The 25,321-nt window shown below is 42.0% G+C and overlaps 2 protein-coding genes across 14 annotated transcripts in view; both read right to left on the bottom strand.

The window, feature by feature from the left end:
- The window catches only part of SPDL1 (spindle apparatus coiled-coil protein 1), a 470,586-nt gene that overhangs the window by 213,332 nt on the left and 231,933 nt on the right, over window positions 1-25,321 (bottom strand). The window lies entirely within an intron of this gene.
- LOC141100797 (uncharacterized) lies at window positions 17,889-24,823 on the bottom strand. Its single transcript, XM_073589465.1, has 2 exons — window positions 21,983-24,823; window positions 17,889-21,788 (listed from the first exon to the last, which is right to left on the bottom strand). The coding sequence occupies exon 2, from the start codon at window positions 21,341-21,343 to the stop codon at window positions 20,252-20,254; it is 1,092 nt and encodes a 363-aa protein (XP_073445566.1). The 5' UTR covers window positions 21,344-21,788; window positions 21,983-24,823; the 3' UTR covers window positions 17,889-20,251.

The following is a 25,321-nucleotide window of genomic DNA, read 5'->3' as shown; positions in this document are numbered from 1 at the left end:
GCCGTGTTCAGCACCCGGTACCGGGGAACAGTGCTTACTGTAATGCTCCTTCCCTGGTGCCCGTCCTTGTGGTTCTGATGCGGCACACGCATGACACATGTGTGCCGCAACTATTACACACACGAACACTGACACCTCCGGTATCGGAAATATCAGGACGTGTGAGAGGGGTTATAGCGGGTTTTACGTTTGGCTGCTGTCACACACTAAAAGACGATTTTTATTGCAAAAAAAATAGTTTTTGCATCCCCATATTTTGAGAGCTATAATTTTTCTATATTTAGGTCCACAGCGTCATGTGAGGTCTTGTTTTTTTGCACGAAGAGTTGACTTTTTTTATTCGCACCATTTTCGGGCACATGACATATTTTGATCGCTTTTTTTTATTTTTGGGAGGCAGAATGAACAAAAGAAGAGAAGGAAGATCCGGCACTGAAGACTTGATAAAATCCACGGAAAAACTTTATTCACATATTTTCATAATAAAGACAGAAAAGGGGAAGAAGACCCCCATGCCTTACGCGTTTCGAACCTCACAACAGGTTCTTCTTCAGAGGCATAAGAAAAAATAAATTGAAAACTAGTTATAAACATTCTCAACCAACCGAGAGACTCCACACGTGTATAATCAAAGAGGCAGGCAATTAAGCCTTCAAATTACCGGTGGAGTCACTCCCTTGCTTGAAAAAAAAAAAAAAAACACCTGAACACCAATAGACAAAACACATGAAGTATACAAAAATATGTGCATTATATGCGCATAAATATGTAAATACATAACAAATTTCAAATAACATAATAATCTTATTCATAATACATAGAAATTCACAATCCTCAAAGGAGAAGAAGAGAAAAAAAAAACAGACTCAATAAAAATAAAATAAAAATACAGCAAAATACTTCCGGGGCTTAGCTAACCGGCACATGCAGTATCCGGCTTTTGGGCTTTGCCCGTAGTTGGGCAAAGCATACTGCGCATGCGCTAGCTATGAATGCTTAGCGCACGCGCAAAAAATGGCGTACACTTACTCCAATTCAGCAATAACCTGCCGGCGGTGGGCAAAGATGGGGAGGCGGCACACATTGGGAACACCGCCCATCGGACCGGACCAACCTCGTTTTCATCGCCCGCCAAAGGGTAGGTGACAGATTCCCTTTAACCCCTTAATGTCATCAGACATCTCCCATGCTTTGATGAGGGCTCCGGCGCTGAGCCCGCATCAAAGCCGGGACATGTCAGCTGTTATGAACAGCTGACATGAGCCCGCAATAGGCGCGAGCGTTATCGCCGTCCGCCAGCGCCAATTAACTAATTAAATCCCGCTGTCAAAGCTGACAGTGGGTATTTAAATAGCATTTCCGGTCGCCGGGCCGGAAAAGACGTCATCGCCGACCCCCGTCACGTGATCGGGGGTCGGCGTCATGTTAGGTGGACAACCAGTGGTCTCTATGAGACCTCTATGGTTGTTCCAAGCATATGGCTTTCAGCGCCACCCGGTGGTCGCGCTGAAAGCACAGCAGTACATCTGCTACATATGGGCGATCTGCTCATCGCCCATATGTAGCAGAGCCGATCGGATTGCGAATGCTTCTAGCCTCCTATGGAAAACTATGGAGGCTATTGAAGCATGCCAAAAGTAAAAAAAAAAAAAAAAAAAAAAAAGTTTAAAAATAAAAAAATTTAAAAAAACCTAAAAAGTACAAATCACCCCCCTTTCGCCCAATCAAAATAAAACAGTTAAAAAAAAAATCCCACGTACACATATTAGGTATCGCCGCGTTCAGAATCGCCCAATCAATAAAAAAAAAAAGCATTAACCCGATCGTTAACGGCGTAGCGAGAAAAAAATTCAATACGCCAGAATTACGTTTTTTTGGTCGCCAAGACATTGCATTAAAATGCAATAACGGGCGATCAAAACAATGTATCTGCACAAAAGTGGTATCATTAAAAACGTCGGCCCGGCATGGAAAAAATAAACCCTCACCCGACCCCAGATCATGAAAAATGGAGACGCTACGAGTCTCGGAAAATTGCGCAATTTTTTTTTAGCAAACTTTGGAATTTTTTTTCACCACTTAGATAAAAGAGGACATAGACATGCTTGGTGTCTATGAACTCGTAATGACCTGGAGAATCATAGTGGCAGGTCAGATTTAGCATCTAGTGAACCTAGCAAAAAAGCCAAGCAAAAAACAAGTGTGGGATTGCACTTTTTTGGCAATTTCATCGCACTTGGAATTTTTTTTCCCGTTATCGAGTACAAGACATGGTTAAACCAATGGTGTCATTTAAAAGTACAACTAGTCCCGCAAAAAATAAGCCCTCACATGGCCATATAGACGGAAAAATAAAAAAGTTATGGCTCTGGAAAGAAGGGGAGGGAAAAATGAAAATGCAAAACCAAAAATACCCCTGGTCGTTAAGGGGTTAATCTCCTCTTCAAGCTGCATGTGGTACAACCAATGTAGTAAATACCGCACAATGTGCACTCTGCCATATACACTAAATGTGTGGTGTTGCAATTCATATATGTTTTAAGTTTGTTGTTTGCTATAATTAACAAATTTATCTGTGATATCCATATAACGGCACAAGCCACACAATTTTTCACCACACTTATAATTACGCAAATAATTTAACCACGTAGAGGTTTAGTGCGATCTAATACAGCAAGGGGGACAGAAAATGACTCAAATTTTTGGCCCTCTTTGGAACACACCTATATCCTCCAGCTAATATTTGCGATAAGACCGGATCTTGATGCAGTAAGGGAAGATGTTTATGTAGAATTTTAATAACACCCTTGTAATCTGAACTAAAAGCTGTTGAGAAAGTAGGAATATTTTTATTTTGATTAGTGTGTGATGTGCCACTTTGCAATAAGCTATTCCTAGTTCTGTTATCCACTTTCTTAATGGCCCTGTTCAACATCCAATCCTTATAACCCCTTTTTGATAACCTAGTACAGATTTTGCGACTCTCAGATTTATAAAGGGCATCATTAGAGCACGTTCTCTTAGCACGGATTAGTTCACCCAACGGTAAATTACATATCACGTGGTGGGTGACAACTATCCGCATGCAATATGGCATTGCCACTAGCATCCTTTCTAAATAAGGAAGTATGTTCGTTCCCCGTAGTAACATCTCCCATAAGTTTAACATCAAGATATGTGGCACAAGCACCATGTATTTCATAGGTAAACCTGATATTTAAGGAATTATTCCCAATGTACCTGAAAAAATCAAGCATGCCAGGAGAGGGAGATACATCGCTGCGACCAAACCATAAGAGGATCACGCCATCAATGTATCTCCCCCACCACAGCACATTGTCCAAAAAGGGATTATCCATAGCGCATATATATTTATTCTCCCAAAAGGACATATATAAGTTGGCCAAAGTAGGAGAAAATTTAGACCCCATCGGGCAACCACACACCTGAAGATAGTACTGGGTATCAAATTTGAAAAAATTAGTGCTCAAAAGATGTTGCAATGCCATAATAATGAATCTTTTAAGATCGGAACTAAAGTTGCTTTTCTCAGTCAAAATAGTGGAGACAGCGGATAATGCCAAATCATGTGAGGTATACATGAATATAAAGCAACAACATTGCATGTTATCCATGTATGATGAGGCCCCCATGTGACCTCCTGAAGTGCCTGCAATAGCTGTTTAGTATCTCTAATGTGACCTGGTGTTTTCAAAACCAAAGGTTGTAATTTTCTATCTATCCACTCAGAGTTTTTCAATAACCCCTCCAATACCGGCCACTATGGGCCTGAAAGGTGGAGGGAACACGCCTTTGTGAGTTTTAGGCAAGGCGTGGAACACAGGACACACTGCTTTATCCACATATAAAAAGTCTGCCATACGTTTATCCAATATCCCCAACGCAAGACCCTCTTGCAAAATCACAGATAACTTGCTGAACACAGCTGGTAGGATCATTGCTTAGGGGACAATACGTGTTAGTATCTGATAACATGGATATAATTTCATTGCGATATAATAATGAATCCAAAATCACCACTGACCCCCCCCTTATCTGATTGACGTACCACTATATGTTGGTTCTTAGTAAATAAAGACCATGTTGCTCATTTGCAGATAAATTCATACAAGACTGCTCATCAGAGTCCAACAGAGATTTAACATCACGTTCAATTGCCCTCTGGAAAGTATCCATAATAGGCACTCTGGATATCAAGGGGTAAAAAGTGGGGTTGGGTATCAATACATCTGCGTCACATTGAACTGCTGTATGTTGATTTGTATCCTCCATACTAGACAACATCTCAAACACAATTTGATCTTTGACAGGAGCCGCAAGTGGTAACAAATCATCATTATTAGGACTCAAGGATGATTATTAGAATCATAGTCCTTGCGATAACGTAAGAACTTGTTTTTCTTAGACTTAGTGATGCAACTTTCCAGATTATCAATATTAGCATGTAATCGTTCATAACTTTTAGCAAACGTCATGTGATCAGAAAATTTCTCCAAAGTAGACTCCAAATCTTTAATGGAAGCTTCAATATTAGTCAATTTGACAGATTCTTCTTCCACAATAAGAGACATTAACCCCTTTCTGCCAGCAGACGTACTATCCCATCCATGTGCCCTGGGACTTAATTCCCAGGGACGGGATAGTACGTCATAGCGATCAGCGGCGCCCACGTGGTGAGCGCCGCTGATCGCGTCCGGGTGTCAGCTGATTATCACAGCTGACACCAGGCACAATGTGTCAGGGGCGGTCACAGAGCGCCCCCGACATTTTAACCCCTTGTACACCGCGATCAAACACGATCGCGGTGTACCGGGGGTTGAAGGGAAGCATCGGCAGGGAGGGGGCTCCCTCCGTGCTTCCCTGAGCCCCCCACGGCAGTGCAATGTGCAGCGCTGCTGCGGGGGGCTCTTTCCCTACAGGCCCCCGGATCCAAGATGGCGACGGGGACCTTCGGGGGCCTGTAGGGAGCTGACTTCCTCACTGCTTGCAAAGCGCAGGCATGAGGAAGTCTGCAGCAGTGCCTGTGACAGATCGCTGATCTGTCACAGTGATCTGTGATGTGATAGATCAGCGATCTGTCACAGGACAGTGATGTCCCACCTGGGACAATGTAATAAAGTTAAAAAAATAAAAAAAAGTGTAAAAATAATTTAAAAAAAAAAAAACAAAAACGCTAAATAAATTAGTAAAAAAAAAAAAAATATTCCCCAATAAAAAACTTTTGAAAAAAAAAAAAACAATAAAAGTACACATATTTGGTATCACCGCGTCCGTAACGACCCGCCCTATAAAACTGTCCCATTAGTTAATCCCTTTAACGAACCCCTTAAAAAATAAAAACGAAACAAAAAATAATGATTTATTATCATACCACCGAACAAAAAGTGCAATAATCCGCAATCAAAAAGACGCATATAAATATCCATGGTACCGTTGAAAACGTCAGCTTGTCCCGCAAAAATCGAGCCGCCATACAGCGTCATCCACAAAAAAATAAAAAAGTTATAGCTCGCAGAATAAAGCGATGCAAAAATAATTATTTTTTATATAAAATAGTTTTCATTGCATAAAACTGACAAAACATAGAAAAAAGACCTAAATGAGGTATCACTGTAACCGTACTGACCCGAAGAATAAAACCGCTTTATCAATTTTACCGCACGCGGAACGGTGTAAACGCACCCCCCCAAAAGAAATTCATGAAACGCTGGTTTTAGTTCATTCTGTGTCCCAAAAATCGGAATAAAACGCGATCAAAAAATGTCACGTGCCCGAAAATGGTACCAATAAAAACGTCAACTCGTCCAGCAAAAAATAAGACCTCACATGACTCGGTGGGTCAAAATACGGAAATATTATAGCTCTCAATATGTGGTGATGCAAAAACTATTTTTACAATAAAAAGCGTCTTTTAGCGTGCGACAGCTGCCAAACATAAAAACCGCCATAAATAGTAAATCAATCCCCCCGTTAACACCCCCTTAGTTAGGGAAAAATAACAAAATAAAAAAAATGTATTTATTTCCATTTTCCCATTAGGGCTAGGGCTAGGGTTAGGGCTAGGGCTGAGATTAGGGTTAGGGTTGGAGTTATAATTGGGGGGTTTCCACTGTTTGGGCACATCAGGTGCTCTCCAAATGCAACATGGCGTCTGATCTCAATTCCAGCCAATTCTGCGTTGAAAAAGTCAAATGGTGCTCCTTCCCTTCCAAGCTCTGCCATGCGCCCAAACAGTGTTTTACCCCCACATATAGGGTATCAGCATACTCAGGACAAATTGAAAAACAACTTTTGGGGTCCAATTTCTCCTGTTACCCTTAGGAAAATAAAAAATCGGGGGCAAAAATATAATTTTTGTGGAAAAAATACGATTTTTTTTATTTTCATGCCTGGGCATTATAAGCTTCTGTGAAGCCCTTGGGGGTTCAAAGTGCTCACCACATATCTAGATAAGTTCCTTAGGGGGTCTAGTTTCCAAAATGGGGTCATTTGTGGGGGGTTTCCACTGTTTAGGTACATTAGGAGCTCTCCAAAGGCAACATGACACCTGCAGACCATTCCATCAAAGTCTGCATTCCAAAACGTCACTACTTCCCTTCCGAGCCCCGACGTGTGCCCATACAGTAGTTTTCTCCCACATATGGGGTGTCAATGTGCTCAGGACAAATTGGACAACAACTTTTGGAGTCCAATTTCTCCTGTTACCCTTGGGAAAATAATAAAAAATGGGGACTAAAAGATGTTTGTTGAAAAAATACAATATTTTTATTTTCACGCCCGGTCGTTATAAACTTCTGTGAAGCACTGGAGGGTTCAAAGTGCTCACCACACATCTAGATAAGTTCCTTACGGGGTCTAGTTTCCAAAATGGGGTCACTTGTGGGGGGTTTCCACTGTTTAGGCACATCAGGGGCTCTCCAAAAGCAACATGACACCCACAGACCATTCCATCAAAGTCTGCATTCCAAAACGTCACTACTTCCCTTCCGAGCCCCGACGTGTGCCCATACAGCAGTTTTTTCCCACATCAGCGTACTCAGGACAAATTGGACAACAACTTTTTGAGGTCCAATTTCTCCTTGTACCCTTGGGAAAATAAAAAAATTGGTGACTTAAAGATCATGTTTGTGGAAAAAATACGATTTTTTTATTTTCACGCCCGGGCGTTATAAACTTCTGTGAAGCACTGGGGGGTTCAAAGTGCTCACCACACATCTAGATAAGTTCCTTGGGGGTCTAGTTTCCAAAATGGTGTCATTTGTGGGGGGTTTCTACTGTTTTGGTACATCAGGGGCTTTCCAATCGCGACATGGTGCCCGGTCTCAATTCCAGCCAAAAACGTCAAATGGCGCTGCTTCCCTTCCGAGCTCTGCCATGCACCCAAATAGTGGTTTACCCCCACATGTGGGGTATCAGGGCACTCAGGACAAATTGCACAATATGTTTTAGGGTCCTGTTACCCTTGGAAAAATAAGAATTGAGGGTGAAAAGATCATTTTTGTGGAAAAAATATGATTTTTTTAATTGTACCGCTGTACGTTATAAACTTCTGTGAAGCCCTTGTGGGTTCAAAGTTCTCACTACATATCTAGATAAGCTCCTTGGGGGGTCTAGTTTCCAAAATGGGGTCACTTGTGGGGTGTTTCCACTGTTTAGGTACATCAGGGGCTCTCCAAACGCGACATGGCGTCCGATCTGAATTCCAGCCTATTTTGCATTGAAAAAGTCAAACGGCGCTCCTTCCCTTCTGTGGTCTGCCATGCGCCGAAACAGTGGTTCCCCCCCACATATCAGGTATCAGCGTACTCAGGACAAATTGTACAATAACTTTTGCAGTCCAATTTCTCCTGTTACCCTTGGTAAAATAAAAAAATTGAACCTGAAGTATTTTTTTTGTGAAAAAAAGTTAAATGTTCATTTTTTTTTTTTAAATATTCAAAAAATTCCTGTGACGCACCTGAAGGGTTAATAACCTTCTTGAATGTGGTTTTGAGCACCTTAAGGGGTGCAGTTTTTAGAATGGTGTCACTTTTGGGTATTTTCTATCATATAGACCCCTCAAAGTGGCTTCAAATGTGATGTGGTCCGTAAAAATAAAAAGGTGTTGCAAAAATGAGAAATCGCTGATCAATTTTTAACCCTTATAACTTCCTAACAAAAAAAAATTTTGGTTCCAAAATTGTGCTGATGTAAAGTAAACATGTGGGAAATCTTACTTAAGTTTTTTGTGTGCCGTATCTCTGTGATTTAAGGGCATAAAAATTCAAATTTGGAAAATTGCAAAATTTTCAAAATTTTCGCCAAATTTCCGTTTTTTTCACAAATAAACGCAAGTTATATGAATGAAATTTTACCACTATCTTGAAGTACAATATTTCACGAGAATACAATGTCAGAATCACTGGGATCCATGGAAGCGTTACAGAGTTATAACCTCATAAAGGGACAGTGGTCAGAATTGTAAAAATTGGCCCGGTCACGAACGTGCAAACCACCCTTGGGGCTTAAGGGGTTAATTTCAAAGAGCATTCGCTCAAAATGTCATTCCATTTCTGTAAAAAAGTGTCATTATAGATCACAGTCGGTACCTTTTTTAATCTTAAACCTCGTGGTATCATTTTGTGACTGATGTATTTCTCAAGAGTCACTGAGTCCCACCAGGTTTTAAGGTGAGAGGTCATCTTTCTCTCAAACTCAGAGAAAAGTGAATTCATATCCGTACTGTTCTTGTCCCCATCAACAGAAACAATGCCAAATAATTCATCAGTTTTTTGTCTTCTTAACAAGCAAGTTGCTGTAATATTTGCACATATAATATTTGCATATAATGCACATATTTTTGTATACTTCATGTGTTTTGTCTATTGGTGTTCAGGTGTGTTTTTTTTCAAGCAAGGGAGTGACTCCACCGGTAATTTGAGGGCTTAATTGCCTGCCTCTTTGATTATACACATGTGTGGAGTCTCTCGGTTGGTTGAGAATGTTAATAACTAGTTTTCAATTTATTTTGTCTTATTCCTCTGAAGAACAACCTGTGGTGAGGTTCGAAACGCGTAAGGCGTGGGGGTCTTCTTCCCCTTTCTGTTTTTATTATGAAAATATGTGAATAAAGTTTTTCCGTGGATTTTATCAAGTCTTCAGTGCCGGATCTTCCTTCTCTTCTTATGTTTGCTACACATGGTGGTATTTGATCCATAGGCACGATTTGATCCATCCATTCATTTGATCCATAGGCACGACCGGCTTACAGGACTATTTTTGGTGAGCACAAATCCCTTTCCCTATTTTTCAAAGTTATACTGACTTATTGTGCTCCCAATAAGCCGTGTATTTATCAAAATGGAAGCCGGGACTAAAAATATTACAGCAACTTGCTTGTTAAAAAGACAAAAAGCTGATGAATTATTTGGCATTGTTTCTGTTGATGGGGACAAGAACAGTACGGATATGAATTCACTTTTCTCTGAGTTGGAGAGAAAGATGACCTCTCACCTTAAAACCTGGTGGAACTCAGTGACTCTTGAGAAATACATCAGTCACAAAATGATACCGCGAGGTTTAAGATTAAAAAAGGTACCGACTGTGATCTATAATTACACTTTTTTACAGAAATGGAATGACATTTTGAGCGAATGCTCTTTGAAATTAATGTCTCTTATTGTGGAAGAAGAATCTGTCAAATTGACTAACATTGAAGCTTCCATTAAAGATTTGGAGTCTACTTTGGAGAAATTTTCTGATCACATGACGTTTGCTAAAAGCTATGAACGATTACACACTAATATTGATAATCTGGAAAGTAGCATCAATAAGTCTCAGAAAAACAAGTTCTTACGTGATCGCAAGGACTATGATTCTAATACGGTTTATGCTTGGAAGCAATTTACTCCGTACAAGCCTAGATCCATTCTTAAGAGAAGTCAATCAATCCGCAGCAATAACATCAGTTTTTCCTCATGTGAAAGGTCATTTAATTCAACTACCACATCTGAGGGTTCAATGGATTCCAACCAGGTGTTACCATCAACATCGTATGTAAAAAACGACCAAAGAAAAAAAGGAGAGGAGGACGTCGACGTAAGAAGAAAACATCAATATGGCCTGCGGAATATGGATCGCTGGAGGAAGTAGACGGTAACATTGTTGCTTCTGATGAGTTTACAGTCATTAACATTTCAGCTACCATATTGAGTGAAGCTCAGCTGAGTGTCTTGAAGAGAGGACTTTCCTTTCTTCCGAAATGCAGAGGAGATTTGTTTCAAATACTATGTGATGTTAATCGTTTTGTGCGATTATTAACAGTTAAGAGACTTTTTTTCTCCCGAGTCTGGCATTGATAATCATAATTTTAATATATCATCCTTGAGTCCTAATAATGATTTATTACCACTTGCGGCTCCTGTCAAAGATCAAATTGTGTTTGAGATGTTGTCTAGTGTGGAGGATACAAATCAACAGACAGCAGTTCAATGTGATGCAGATGTATTGATACCCAACCCCACTTTTTACCCCTTGATATCCAGAGTGCCTATTATGGATACTTTCCAAAGGGCAATTGAACGTGATCTTAAATCTCTGTTGGACTCTGATGAGCAGTCTTGTATGAATTTATCTGCAAATGAGCAACATGGTCTTTATCTACTAAGAACCAACATATAGTGGTACGTCAATCAGATAAGGGGGGGGGTCAGTGGTGATTTTGGATTCATTATTATATCGCAATAAAATTATATCCATGTTATCAGATACTAACACGTATCGTCCCCTAAGCAATGATCCTACCAGCTGTGTTCAGCAAGGTTTATCTGTGATTTTGCAAAAGGGTCTTGCGTTGGGGATATTGGATAAACGTATGGCAGACTTTTTATATGTGGATAAAGCAGTGTGTCCTGTGTTCCACGCCTTGCCTAAAACTCACAAAGGCGTGTTCACTCCACCTTTCAGGCCCATAGTGGCCGGCATTGGAGGGGGTACTGAAAAACTCTCTGAGTGGATAGACAGAAAATTACAACCTTTGGTTTTGAAAACACCAGGTCACATTAGAGATACTAAACAGCTATTGCAGGCACTTCAGGAGGTCACATGGGGGCCTCATCATACATGGATAACATGCAATGTTGTTGCTTTATATTCATGTATACCTCACATGATTTGGCATTATCCGCTGTCTCCACTATTTTGACTGAGAAAAGCAACTTTAGTTCTGATCTTAAAAGATTCATTATTATGGCATTGCAACATCTTTTGAGGACTAATTTTTTCAAATTTGATACCCAGTACTATCTTCAGGTGTGTGGTTGCCCGATGGGGTCTAAATTTTCTCCTACTTTGGCCAACTTATATATGTCCTTTTGGGAGAATAAATATATATGCGCTATGGATAATCCCTTTTTGGACAATGTACTGTGGAGGGGGAGATACATTGATGGCGTGATCCTCTTATGGTTTGATCGCAGCGATGTATCTCCCTCTCCTGGCATGCTTGATTTTTTCAGGTACATTGGGAATAATTCCTTAAATATCAGGTTTACCTATGAAATACATGGTGCTTGTGCCACATATCTTGATGTTAAACTTATGGGAGATGTTAATACGGGGAACGAACATACTTCCTTATTTAGAAAGGATGCTAGTGGCAATGTCATATTGCATGCGGATAGTTGTCACCCACCACGTGATACGTAATTTACCGTTGGGTGAACTAATCCGTGCTAAGAGAACGTGCTCTAATGATGCCCTTTACAAAACCGAGAGTCGCAAAATCTGTACTAGGTTATCAAAAAGGGGTTATAAGGATTGGATGTTGAACAGGGCCATTAAGAAAGTGGATAACAGAACTAGGAATAGCTTATTGCAAAGTGGCACATCACACACTAATCAAAATAAAAATATTCCTACTTTCTCAACCGCTTTTAGTTCAGATTACAAGGGTGTTATTAAAATTCTACATAAACATCTTCCCTTACTGCATCAAGATCCGGTCTTATCGCAAATATTAGCTGGAGGATATAGGTGTGTTCCAAAGAGGGCCAAAAATTTGAGTCATTTTCTGTCCCCCTTGCTGTATTAGATCGCACTAAACCTACGTGGTTAAATTATTTGCGTAATTATAAGTGTGGTGAAAAATTGTGTGGCTTGTGCCGTTATATGGATATCACAGATAAATTTGTTAATTATAGCAAACAACAAACTTAAAACATATATGAATTGCAACACCACACATTTAGTGTATATGGCAGAGTGCACATTGTGCGGTATTTACTACATTGGTTGTACCACACGCAGCTTGAAGAGGAGATTAAGTGAGCACATTACTGCCTCTAATCCAGAGTCTATGTCCAGTCGTAAGAATGTGTCTGGTTTATCTAAGCATTTTCTTGAAACACACAGGGGCAACTTATGTAGTCTCAAAGTAAAGGGAATAGAACGGGTAGCGAAACCCCCTAGAGGGGGTGATTGGGAATACTTATTACATTGCCGGGAAGCGTTTTGGATACTTGCGCTTGATGTACGGTACCCGCAAGGTCTAAATTATAGAAATGATCTTATGTATTTTTATTGAGTATTGATTTTTTTTTTTTTGGGGGGGGGTTCTCTTCTCCTTTGAGGATTGTGAATTTCTATGTATTATGAATAAGATTATTACGCCATTTGAAATTTGTTATGCATTTACATATTTATACGCATATAATGCACATATTTTTGTATACTTCATGTGTTTTGTCTATTGGTGTTCAGGTGGTGTTTTTTTCAAACAAGGGAGTGACTCCACCGATAATTTGAGGGCTTAATTGCCTGCCTCTTTGATTATACACGTGTGGAGTCTCTCGGTTGGTTGAGAATGTTTATAACTAGTTTGCAATTTATTTTGTCTTATGCCTCTGAAGAACCTGTTGTGAGGTTCGAAACACGTAAGGCGTGGGGATATTCTTCCCCTTTCTGTTTTTATTATGAAAATATGTGAATAAAGCTTTTCCGTGGATTTTATCAAGTCTTCAGTGCCGGATCTTCCTTCTCTTCTTATGTTTGCTACACATGGTGGTCAGCCATTTGATCCATAGGCACGACCAGCTTACAGGACTATTTTTGGAGAGCACAAATCCCTTTCCCTTTTCCTATTTTTCAGAATGAACAAAAGCCAGCAATTAATGAATTTCTTTTGGTGAGGGTGTTTATACCGTTCCGCATGTGGTAAAATTGATAAAGAAGTTTTATTCTTCGGGCAGTACGATTACAGCAATAGCTCATTTATTTTTTTTATATTTTGGCGCTTTTATACAGTAAAAACTTATATAAAAAATTATTATTTTTGTATCGCTTTATTCTGAGAGCTTTAACTTTTTTATTTCTCCGGTGATGGAGCTGAATGGGAGCTTCTTTTTTTGCGGGACAAGACGACGTTTTCCGCAATACCATGTTTATTTATATCCGTCTTTTTGATAGTGTTATTCCACTTTTTGATAAAGCATTGTTTTTTGCCTTTTTTTATGGTGTTCACTAAAGGGGTTAACTAGTGGGACTGGTTTATAGATCGGGTCATTACGGACATAGGGATACACAAATATGTGCACTTTTATTTTTTAGATTTTTTTAAATTCAAATATTTAGTGACAGAATATTGATTTTTTTTTTATTGTTTCTAGTATTTTTACAATTAAACTTTTTTTACTTTATTCTATCTTTTACACTTTGTCCCAGTATGGGACAATTATTTTGCAGGCTGATTGCTTCTATAGCATGCAGATAAAGCAGCATCTGCATGCTATAGAAGATGTCAGCGCTGCACTTACAGACTTTCTGATCATGCACTGCGCATTACCGGAATTTTCTCAGCTCTGGTAACCTAGATGTCGTCATGACGACATTGGGTTACCATGGCAGCGATCGTGACCCCGCGTCACGCCGCGAGGTCTCCGATCCAAAGGCAGAGGGGCTGTCAGCCCTCTGCTTGCTCCCGGATTGCTGTAATCATGTTCGGGGGTTAAAGTGCTGGGAGCGGTCTGTGACCGCTCCTGGCACTTAGTGTCACTTGTCAGCTGTGAGAATCAGCTGACACCCGGCCATGATCGCTGAGACATACTATTCTGTCCATGGTGAAACAGGTCCAGGGCACTTGGACAGAATAGTACGTCTGATGTCAGAAAGGGGTTAATGATACTATTTTGGTGCAGATACGATCTTTTGATCATCTGTTTTTGCATTTTAATGCAATGTCGTGGTGACCAAAAAAAACTTAATTCTGGCGTTGACTTTTCTCGCTACACCGTTTATCAATCAGGTTAATCCATTTTTTTTATTGATCGGACGATTCTGAATATGGCAATATCAAATATATGTATCTTTTATTATTGTTTTATTTTGAATGGGGTGAAACTTTGATCTTTTATAATATTTTTTTTTATAATAATAAAAACTTTTTTTTTTTTTTTTTTTACTTTTGGCATTCTTCAATAGTCTCCAGGGAGACTAGAAGCTGCCATAACCCGATCAGCTCTGCTACACACCAGACGGCGCTCATAGCAGTCCAGCACTGACAACCATAGAGGTGTCCAGGAGACTACTGGTTGTCATGCCAACCCACCAGTGACCCACGAACACATGACAGGGGTCACGGGTGGGCGGATTTCTGGCGCGATTGCCGGAATTGCGTGTTAAATGCCACTGTCGGCATTTGACAGCGACATTTAACTGGTTAAACTGGATCGTGATTCCACCCACAGCTGTTCGAGGCACATATCAGCTAACATGTACCAAGAAAGATGTGGGCTCACTGCTGGAGCCCACATCAAAAAGAGTCCGACATCAGCATACTATTACGCTGGATGTTGCAAAGGGGTTAAAATATATTTTTATTCCTATACAACTTTTGTTGCATAGTGTTGGCCTAAGACATACAAAGACATCAGATAAAAATGTGTCCCAAAATCTAGATGAGGAAGGAGAGCTGCAATATACACATACTGTAGATCATGTTGTATATGTACTGCCTTAATTCAATTTTGGAACCTTTAAAAATCTATCAACTTCCCTGCAGTTGCCATAAAGTGCACCAAATTTGGGAGTGTAGAGAGTTTATGTCAAGAGATAAAAGATTCATCTGCAAGTTATACGTCACAGAATAGCAACTGTCGTTTATCACATCTTTGGGAAGCAGAGTTAGATTTCCCTAGCTACACCCAGGCCTGACTGCTGCCACACTGGTTCTCAATCATGAAGTCCCTTAAATAGGACTTGCTTGACAAAGTGAAGTACACCAAAAGAAACTCAAAAGTTACACATGCCGCAATCCAGAAAAATTCTGGAACTAATGAGAAACAAAGTCATTGAGATGCATCAGTCTGGAAAAGGTTTTAAAGCCATTTCTACAGCTCTGGGACTCCAGCAAACCACAGTGAGAGCAATTATCCACAAATGGCGAAAACATGGAACAGTGGTGAACCTTCCCAGGAGTAGCCGGCAGACCAAAATTACCCCAAGAGCAGTGACAACTCATCCAAGAGATCACAATAGACCCACAACAACATCCAAAGAACTGCGGGCCTCACTTGCCTCAGTTAAGGTCAGTGTTCATGACTCCACCGTATTATTATTTATTTATAGAGCACAATTGATTCCATGGTGCTGTACATGAGAAGGGGTTACATACAAACAATGATAGACTGGTACAGAGGGAAGAGGACCCTGCCATTGTGGGCTTATATTCTACAAAATGATGGGGAAAGAGACAGTAGGTAGAGGGTTGCAGCAGCATCTGTCGTGCTGAGGTGGCAGAGTGGTCATTGAAGGTTGTAAGCCTTCATGAAGAGATGGTTTTTCAGGTTCCGTCTGAAGGATCCAAATGTGGTGGATAACCGGACGTGTTGGTGCACAGAATTCCAGAGGATGTGGAATATTCTGGAGTAGTCTTGGAGGCGACTGGGTGAGGAACTAATAAGTGTGGAGGAAAGAATGAGGTCTTGGAAAGACCGGAGATAACGGGAGATTAGTTCGGAGATGCATGGAGGAGAAAGGTTATGAATGGCTTTGTAGGAAAGTGCTAGTAGTTTGAACAGAATACATTGGGCAATTGGGAGCCAACGAAGGGATTTGTAAAGAGGGGAAGTGGAGGAGTAGCGGAGAGAGAGATGAACTAATCAGGCAGAAGAATTAAGAACAGACTGGAGAGATGCAAGAGTTAGCAGGTAGGTGAAAGAGGAGGATGTTAGTGTAATCAAAGCGGGAGATGAGAGCATAGACAAGCATTTTGGTAGAGTGAGGGTTGAAGAAAGGATGGATTCTGGAGATATTTCTGAGCTGGAAGCTACAGGAGGTGGCGAGAGCTTGCATGTGCGGTTTGAAGGACAGGGCAGTCAAGGGTTACTCCAAAGCAGCAGATTTCCAATTGAGTGATGTAATTTATTGTGATGGATACATCATGTAGGGAAGAGATGGAGGAAAGATAATGAGTTCAGATTTGTCTGTATTGAGCTTAACCCCTTACCGACATCGGGCGTAATAGCATGCCGATGTCGGTATCCCTCTCTTTCATGTGGGTTCCGGCAGTGAGCCTACATTTTTCCTGGGACATGTCAGCTGTTTTGAGCTGTTTATTAGTGAGTAATTTTGCTACAGATGCGATCTGCTCATCGCCTCTATGTAACAGTGCCGATCAGGTAGTGGCAGCTTCTAGTCTCCCATGGAGACTATTGAAGCATGCCAAAAAGTGAAAAAAATATTTTTAAAAATATTAAAAAAAAATATAAAAAGTTTAAATCATTTAAATCACCCCCCTTTCGCCTCTTTCAAAATAAATCAAAAATAAAATCAAACATGCACATATTAGATACCGTCGCCTTCAGAACTGATCGATCAATTAAAAAAAAAAAAGGATTAACCTGCTTGCTAAATGGCGTAGCGAGAAAAAAAAATTCAGAACTCCAGAATTACGTTTTTTTGGTCACACCGACATTGCATTACAATGCAATAATGGGCGATCAAAAGATCGTATCTGCACCAAAATGGAATCACTAAAAACGTTAGCTTGGCACACAAAAAAATATGTCCTCACCCAACATGAGATCACGAAAAAGACGCTACGGGTCTCGGAAAATGGCACAACTTTTTATTTTTTGGGGTTTTTTTTAGGAAAGTTTGGAATTTTTTTTCACCACTTAGATGGAGTCGGTAAACCAAACCTGCGACTCAGACTCCTCAATTTCCTTTACACCGACTCCAACTCTGACTCCCACAAATATTGCTTATATTTAAGTGAAAAATTTATTGTAGTACAATGTGAATATCAGACATATAATCATTTCTATGATCCAATAATCAAGATATTTAGATAGATATGTTTTATTTATTGGAATACAACTTTAGACCACAAAAAAACTAATAAATTGTAAATATGTAATACACTATGTAATATCAAATATATATATATAGTATAGACCAAAATTTTGGACACACCTACTCAGAGTTTTCTTTATTTTCATGACTATGAAAAGTGTAGATTCACTCTGAAGACATCAAAACTATGAATTAACACATGTGGAATTATATAATTAACAAAAAAGTGGGAAACAACTGAAAATATGTCTTATATTCTAGGTTCTTCAAAGTTGCACATGTGTTAATTCATAGTTTTGATGCCTTCAGAGTTAATCTACAATTTTCATAGTCATGAAAATAATGAAAACTCTTTGAATGAGAAGGTGTGTCCAAACTTTTGGTCTGTACTGTAATATATATATATAAATATATATATATATATATATATATATATATATATATATATATATATATATACACACACATTAACAAACACACACACACACACACACACACTATGACTTATCTCAGCTAAGACAAAGCCTATATTCACACCATGGGCGTAGCCAGGTTCACACCTGGGGGGGGGGCAGAACCTCATACTGTTCCGCAGAATTTCATACTGCACACCTCAGCTGCTGCAGAACCTCATACTACACACCCCTACACTTGAAAATAAAGCCTGCACCTTAAGAAGATGTGGTGATGAATGCAGTCTATTTATTCCAACTATCAATTGATGTTAATGTGTTCTGAAGATGAGCAATGCCTGTCCTGGGCGTCCTATTGGCAGCTATGAGGTGTACCTGACTGGTGCTTAAAAAAAAAAAAAAAAGGAGTGTTAGTCTGTGTGCTACCCGCTTTCATTCTTTTTGGTACAGATATGATATGGATAGACAGATATGGATAAATGGATATATAGATAGAGCAGATTTCTAATCTGCTTTTGCTATTGAAAACATCTATGAGCTCAAAAACCCTTCAGGTGATGCGGTTTTTAAAAAGCTGATCTGCTTTTGCAACTGAAAAACGTATCCTCAAAAAACGCAAGAAAAACGCTGCGTGTGAATGTAGCCTTAGATCAGGAATAGAACAGCCATTTATAGGAGATTTCATAACTTTCCCAAATTCCTATGAAAAAATATTCAGCAAATTCTGCATTGAACTACTGTACCCAATTTATTATATATTTTAGGAGTCTGAGTCGGTCCATTTTATACCGACTCCAACTCCGACTTCACCAAAATGAGCACCGACTCCAACTCCACGACTCCGACTCCACAGCCCTGCTTGTAATGACCTGGAGAATCATAATGGCAGGTCAGTTTTAGCATTTAGTGTACCTAGCAAAAAAGTCATAAAAAACAAGCGTGGGATTGCATTTTTTTTTTTGCAATTTCACCAGACTTGGAATTTTTTTCTAATTTTCTAGTACACGACATGGTAAAACCAATGGTGTCGTTCAAAAGTACAACTCATCCCACAAAAAATAAGCCCTCACAAGACCAAATTGACAGAAAAAATAAAAAGTTATGGCTCTGGAAAGGAGGGTAGAGAAAAACGCAAAACCGAAAAAAAGCTCTGGGGGGGGTGAGGGGTTAAGGAAGCGAGAAGAGAAGCATGAAGATATGGCTGATAGACACTCCGGGATGTTGGACAGAAGAGGGGATATCTGGGCCCGAGTGGTAGATCTGAGTGTCATCAGCGTACAGATGGTATTGGAAGCAACAGGACTTAATGAGTTGTCCAAGGCCAAGTTTATAGAGAGAGAAAAGGAGGGGTCCTAGGACAGAGATCCTTAGCGGACTCAAACAGAAAGTGGGCGGGAAGAGGAGGTAGTGAGGGAGTAGGAGATGCTAGTAGGAGGCAGTGGTCAACTGTGTGGAAGGCAGAGGACATATCTAGAAGGAGGAGTATACAGAATTGTCTGTTGGCTTTGGCTGTAAGGCTACTTTCACACATCAGGTTTTCGGCGTCAGGCGCGATCCGGCGTCGTGCCGGAATGCCGGATCCGGCAAATGTTTTGTAAAACCTGATGTGCCGGATCCGGTTTTCTGCCGGATCCGTCTTGTTCTTGACAGACAAAACCGGATCCGTCTCATCCGGTTCATCCGTTTTTCTATCCGTTTTTCGACGGATAACGCCGGATCCGGTTTTTAAAATTGACCCTTGTGGCCTTCCGAACGGGATTGGCTACTGGAAAACTATATATAGCATGTTCCTACAGCCCTTCTTTGACAGGTTGTAGAGAAGAAAGTGCAGGTTGGAGAGAAGAGCAAGTTACTGGCGAAGATGGATGTTGTCATTGGAAATATTACCACTAGAAGTTCTGTGACGGTTTCAGTAATGAGGGACAATTTTGCACTATACTTTATGTCACCTCAAGGCAGAGTACACTGGCAGGATGACAGAGTGTGAAAGATTTGTGCCCTAACCAAACTTGTGTACCTTCTGGACCAACAGTATATACCTTTGCCAACCAAAGTTGGCTATCTTGTCATGGTCTTACTAATTTTAGCTTTAGGCCACAGGTGTGTACCTGGTTGTGTTTTATGCAAAGTATTTCACCTTTTAACAAAAGTTGTGTACATTGTTAGGAAATCATCAACAATAAACACAACTTTTTAGGTGAAATACTTTGCTTCAAACACAACCAGGAACACAACTGTGGCAAAAAGCTAAAATTTACCCACAGTTATATACCTGGTTTTGAATACCTTTTTACCTTTGAAATACCCTATATTTAACCTTTTTTTTAAACATAGTTTGCCGCAGAAAGAAATGACAGACAACCATTGTGAAACGATAATTTAACTTTTATTTAAAATTTTTTTTTTTTTTGTAAAATGTTTTTAAAGTGCAAAAAACTTTTTTAATAAAGGTTTTAAACCCAATGGGCATTTTTATTAAAAAACACACATTACAAATCTGTGTAGTGTGGGGTGGAAATACTGCTGGAGGGGCTGCGGGACACTTCGACACTGGGTGTGTGGAGAGAGGACTGGGATCGTGGTGGGGAAGGAACAGTTAGAGGTGAAGGTGTGGAAAAAGCTACAGAATAGGTGGACATGTGGGAGGCAGAAGAGGTGGTGGGCGGTGGAGTGGAGGGTTGGGCAGGGACTGTAGGAGCAGATGATGTTGATGGAAAGTGGTACGGGGAAGGAGTTTGGTACGGGGAAGGAGTTTGGTACGGGGAAGGAGTTTGGTACGGGGAAGGAGTTTGGTACGGGGAAGGAGTTTGGTACGGGGAAGGAGTTTGGTACGGGGAAGGAGTTTGGTACGGGGAAGGAGTTTGGTACGGGGAAGGAGTTTGGTACGGGGAAGGAGTTTGGTACGGGGAAGGAGTTTGGTACGGGGAAGGAGTTTGGTACGGGGAAGGAGTTTGGTACGGGGCAGGTTGCTGGAAGTGGGGAGATGTCTGGTACTGGGGAGGTTGCTGGTACTGGTGAGGTTGCTGGTATGTAATAGGAGGGGGAGGATGGAAAGTGGCTGGAGGGGGTGCAGATGTAATAGGAGGGGGAGGATGGAAAGTGGCTGGAGGGGGTGCAGATGTAATAGGAGGGGGAGGATGGAAAGTGGCTGGAGGGGGTGCAGGTGGAGGAACTACAGTGGTGGGAGGTGGAGGTTGGGAGGTAACCTGCTGTAGAGCACCGTGGCACGAATGCATTACATGCATCTGCTGGGTAGGAGATAGTGTTGCCATGCGCTCCACAACAGACCTGAAAAAGGTGTGGTTTGGCGAAGATATTGCTTCTGAATGCATGGTTTGCAGAAGTGTCTTCACCTCCAGAATGCTGGAGTTGATCTGCTGAAAGCCTGCAGAGATTTGCTCTGACAAGACTTTTAGACAGTTCTGGAAAGATGCATTCAGATGCAAGAACTCTTGCGCATAACTCTTTTCCTGACCCCTCTGCCGCTGTCGCCCAGTACCCGCAGGTGTACTAGAGGTGGCAGGGGCAGAAGGGTGGGGTAGGAAAGCGTAGGAAAGCGATCTCCTCACCAGCAGCTTCATGTAATGTAGGCGGCCACGATGCTCCTGTGCTGGTGGATGGGACAGATGGGTCGAATGTGTGGGAAGGCTGGGAAGGTGCAGATGTACCGGGGCGGTCGAAGTGTCCCTCGGTGCCGGTCTCCTCAGGGATCGCCTCAGAAGGGTCCAATCGTGCAGGCTCCCGAGTGCTGCTCACCGTGCTGTGGAATAAAGAGAAAAAAAAACAATTAAAATACTGACATGGTATGGCCCTGGCTGAAAAAAAAAAAGTTACATCTAACATTTTTTTTTTCACATGTGGTGTGTAATATTTACCTTCTAGTGACCATTGTTTCCCGGAGGAACGACAGGGCTTGTGCGTACTTGCTCCTGCGTCCTCCAGATCCACTCGGGGCCCGCATCTCTTTATTGAACTCCTTCTTGAAACGATCCCTCACAGACCGCCACCGATTCACAATTCTGTTCCCTGAAACGAGAAAGGAGTGGTTAGTATACAACATCAGTGTTTCACAAACTCCAGTCCTCATGGTCCCCAGGGGTCATGTTTTCAGGATTTCCATAGTAAATAGAAATCCTGAACACATGATCCGTGGGGACCACGAGGACTGGAGTTCGGGAAACACTGGTTTACATCAAGCAACCGGTACTGTATATACTTACGCTCTTTAATCTGCGCCCGAACATCGAGGTCCTCCCAGCGGCCCACAAGGAGCGAACAGATTTCCTCCCAGAGTCGTCGGGTAACGATAAGGTCAGCGTGGCGGCGGTCAGCCATATTCCAGAGCGGCTCCCTTTCTCTGACGAGATCGATGAGGTGGTCCACATCGAGTCCTCCATCCTCACCGTCAGAGTCGGGAGCACGCTGTGAAGGCTGTTAAAGAAAAAGACAAAAATAACATAATTAGCCTCCACAAAAGAAATGAAATAAAAAGTGCAAAAAAACAAAGCAAAAATATTTATACTTACACGCTTGTGACCGCCGCGTTGCTGTCGCCGACGACCCTGGGAGGCACTGCGAGGACCTCTTGGCCGAGCACCAGATTGGGAAGACTAGAGAAGAAAACAAAAAATGTTATGTCTTTGGATGTAGGCATTTGTTTGCTGTGTGTGGTCTGCAGAACATTGTTTTCTATGTGTTGTGTGTAGTGTGATGTTGTGTTTCTGCGTTTGATGCAAAAAACTTACCAATTGTGAGCCCACTCCAAGTGTCTGTCCACCCCTTCCTTCTTCTTCTGGGAGCTCCTCTTCATCTTGTGAATCCTGTTTTGAAATAAAAGGCAATGAATAGACATATATTACAGAGATGATGGATTTTGGAAAAAAAAACTTACCGTCAAACGCTGACGATGCGAGGGAGGGCTCCCAGAAGATGTGCTGTCCTGCTGATGGCCAGACTCCATGGCTGTGGGTATTGCTGCTGCTGTTGCTGCTGCCAGTGATGCCATTTCTGCTGCTGCATCTCTTGGGCGGCTGTTGAATAAAGAGAAACAAAGGGCCAATGAATATCTTGATATTCCATGGCCCTAGTTTGGAGGAATGGGGGATTTGATAATTACAGTCTCTCATCTGCTGCTGGACTCCCCTCCTCAGCATGTTCCATTTGCTGCTCCATTTGGGGTGGTGGTGGTGTTGATGGTGCTGCAGTGGTCTCCTGCCTTCCCCTGCTGCGCTTGGTTGCTTTCTTGGGTGGCATGTTGGGTGTGGCTGTGGGTCCCACTGTCTTGCTTTTATATATGTCTTGTGGGCAGAGCTACTGAGCATGCTCAGACCAAAAAAACCGGATCAGGCGCATTGCGGCGCTCATAGGCTTTCATTGTGTGAAAAAGCCGGACGCGCCGGATCCGGCGTGTCCGGCTTTTTCGCCGGAGACAAAAAACGTTACAGTAGCCGTTTTTTCCAGACACCGGATCGCGACACATTGCCGGATCCGGCGAAAACCGGATGAAACGCATGGCCATCCGGCGCGATCCGGCGCAAATGCAAGTCAATGGGGGGGAAACCGGATCCGGCATTGCATTTCGCCGGATCCGGTTTCTGTCAAAAGCGCCGGATCGCGCCTGACGGCGAAAACCTGATGTGTGAAAGAGGCCTTAGTCATTACAAATTTTAGTTAGGGAAGTTTCAGCGAAATAGTGGGGCCGGAAAGCCAGATTGCAGGTTGAAAAGAGAGTTAGATGAGCATTGGGAGGAAAGTTCAGAGTAAACATGGAACTTTGTTTGAGAATCCAGCTCACCCACGTCTGACCTCACCGCACCTCAGACTCGGATCCGGCCCTGCCCTGCCCGCACAGCAATAATAAAAGAAGAAGTGATCCAGCTGAGTGCTCTGGTGATTTATTGAGTGCAGACAACAGAACGTTGTTAACGCGTTTCTGGCTAGACGCCCTTAATCATAACATGGAACTCAAGGAGATTGGAAGCAATTGGGAGCAGCAATATGGGGCGATTGTTGCGAGTTCATTTTCCCCTTCACCGTCGATGTCTGATGAACTCCCTCTCTTCTGGTGAAGTAAGGTAGTGAGGCTGATTACCAAACACCTGATCTGGTAGATGATGACTGGGTAACAGGAACTGCTGACTGGATATAATGCAGCCGACGCCCTTCTGAGTCGCTGGTGATTTCTCTGCTGGATTCTTGGAGACCAGTCTGTTTCCTGCTTCCCAAAGATAAGTTTTTGCTCTGCTATTGAACTTATTAGTTTTGTTTACCTTGTTTTTTGGAGTTCAGCCATCCCCGGTCGGGGGTGTGTCGAGTTCCATTTTTGTCTCTTTGCTCTGTCTTCAGAATTTACCTGAGTGCTGATATAGTCATTTTGAAGTCCTAGCGACTTCAGGGCCTGTTTTTCCTATCAGACGGTTGGGACATTTTTTGGTAGGGTTTTTTGCGGATTGCAGACAGCGGCTTTTCTGTCCTGTCCTTTTTGGTTAGCTTGGGCCCCATCGTTGGCTCAACCCATCTTTCTATCTGTGTTAGGCTAAGTGCACACGTACCGGAACTCTTGCGGAAATTACCGCGAGAATTCCGGAATTCCATTCCGCTGGAAAATCGCATTTTAAATTCCCGCAATTTTCCTGTGGAAAAACTAGCATTTTGCAAGCGTAATTAGCTTGCAGAATGCTAGCGTTTTCCAAGCGATCTGTAGCATCGCTTGGAGAACTGACTGACAGGTTGGTCAAACTCGTCAAACATAGTGTTTGACAAGTGTGACCAACTTTTTACTACTGAGGCTGCCTATGCGGCATCAGTAGTAAAAGATAGAATGTAAAAAAAAAATGAAAAATGGTGTTATTCTTACCTTCCGACGTCTCGCGCAGGCGTTCCCAGTAATCCTTTGCGAAAATGCCCGCGATGACGTCCGTTCTCGCGGGATCGCGATGTCTAGCGGTAATTCGCGATGACGTCGCGCGAATGACCGCGAGACTTTGCGATCCCGCGAGGAACGGACGCCATCGTAGGCAATTTCGCAAAGGCTTACTGGGACAGGAAGCGTGGAGAGAGGCGGGAATGCTGCGCGGGACGCCGGAAGGTAAGAATAACAATATTTTTTATTTTAAATTCTATTTTTTACAGGGATATGGTACCCACAGCCCGGAGGACAGTCTCCTCTCCTCCGGACCGTGGGTACCATCCGCAATTGTTCTGCATGGTGTGCACAGCCACATGCGGGAAGTAAGCGGAACAATGCATTCCTATGGGTGCGGGATCGCCGCGATTCCGCAAATTAATGAGCATGCTGCGTTTTTTACCGCGAAGCGATTCCGCCGCGGTAAAAACCGCATTAGCAAAATCGCGGAAACGCGAAAAAAACGTCACGTGTGAACTCAGCCTTAGTGTTTTCATCTTGCTTCGCCGTCATTATATGTTGGGGGCTGCCTATTGCTTTGGGGTCTGCTATGGGGCAGTTTAGATTTCCCCTTTCTTTCTTTAGGCCTATTTAGTTCTCCAACTGTGATCGAGGGGTCTAGGGCATCGTAGGAACCCCCCACGGCTACTGTTAG

The sequence above is a fragment of the Dendrobates tinctorius genome, unplaced genomic scaffold (genome assembly GCF_039654945.1).
Source record: "Dendrobates tinctorius isolate UK_male_01 unplaced genomic scaffold, ASM3965494v1 ptg000108l, whole genome shotgun sequence".
Lineage (NCBI taxonomy): Eukaryota > Metazoa > Chordata > Amphibia > Anura > Dendrobatidae > Dendrobates > Dendrobates tinctorius.
The sequence above is the reverse complement of the archived record's forward strand: the minus strand, read 5'-3'. Positions and strand labels throughout refer to the sequence as shown.

Excerpts from the sequence above, each read along its gene's own strand:
- LOC141100797 (XM_073589465.1), bottom strand. The coding sequence starts at position 21,343 with ATGAAGCTGCTGGTGAGGAGATCGCTTTCCTACGCTTTCCTACCCCAC.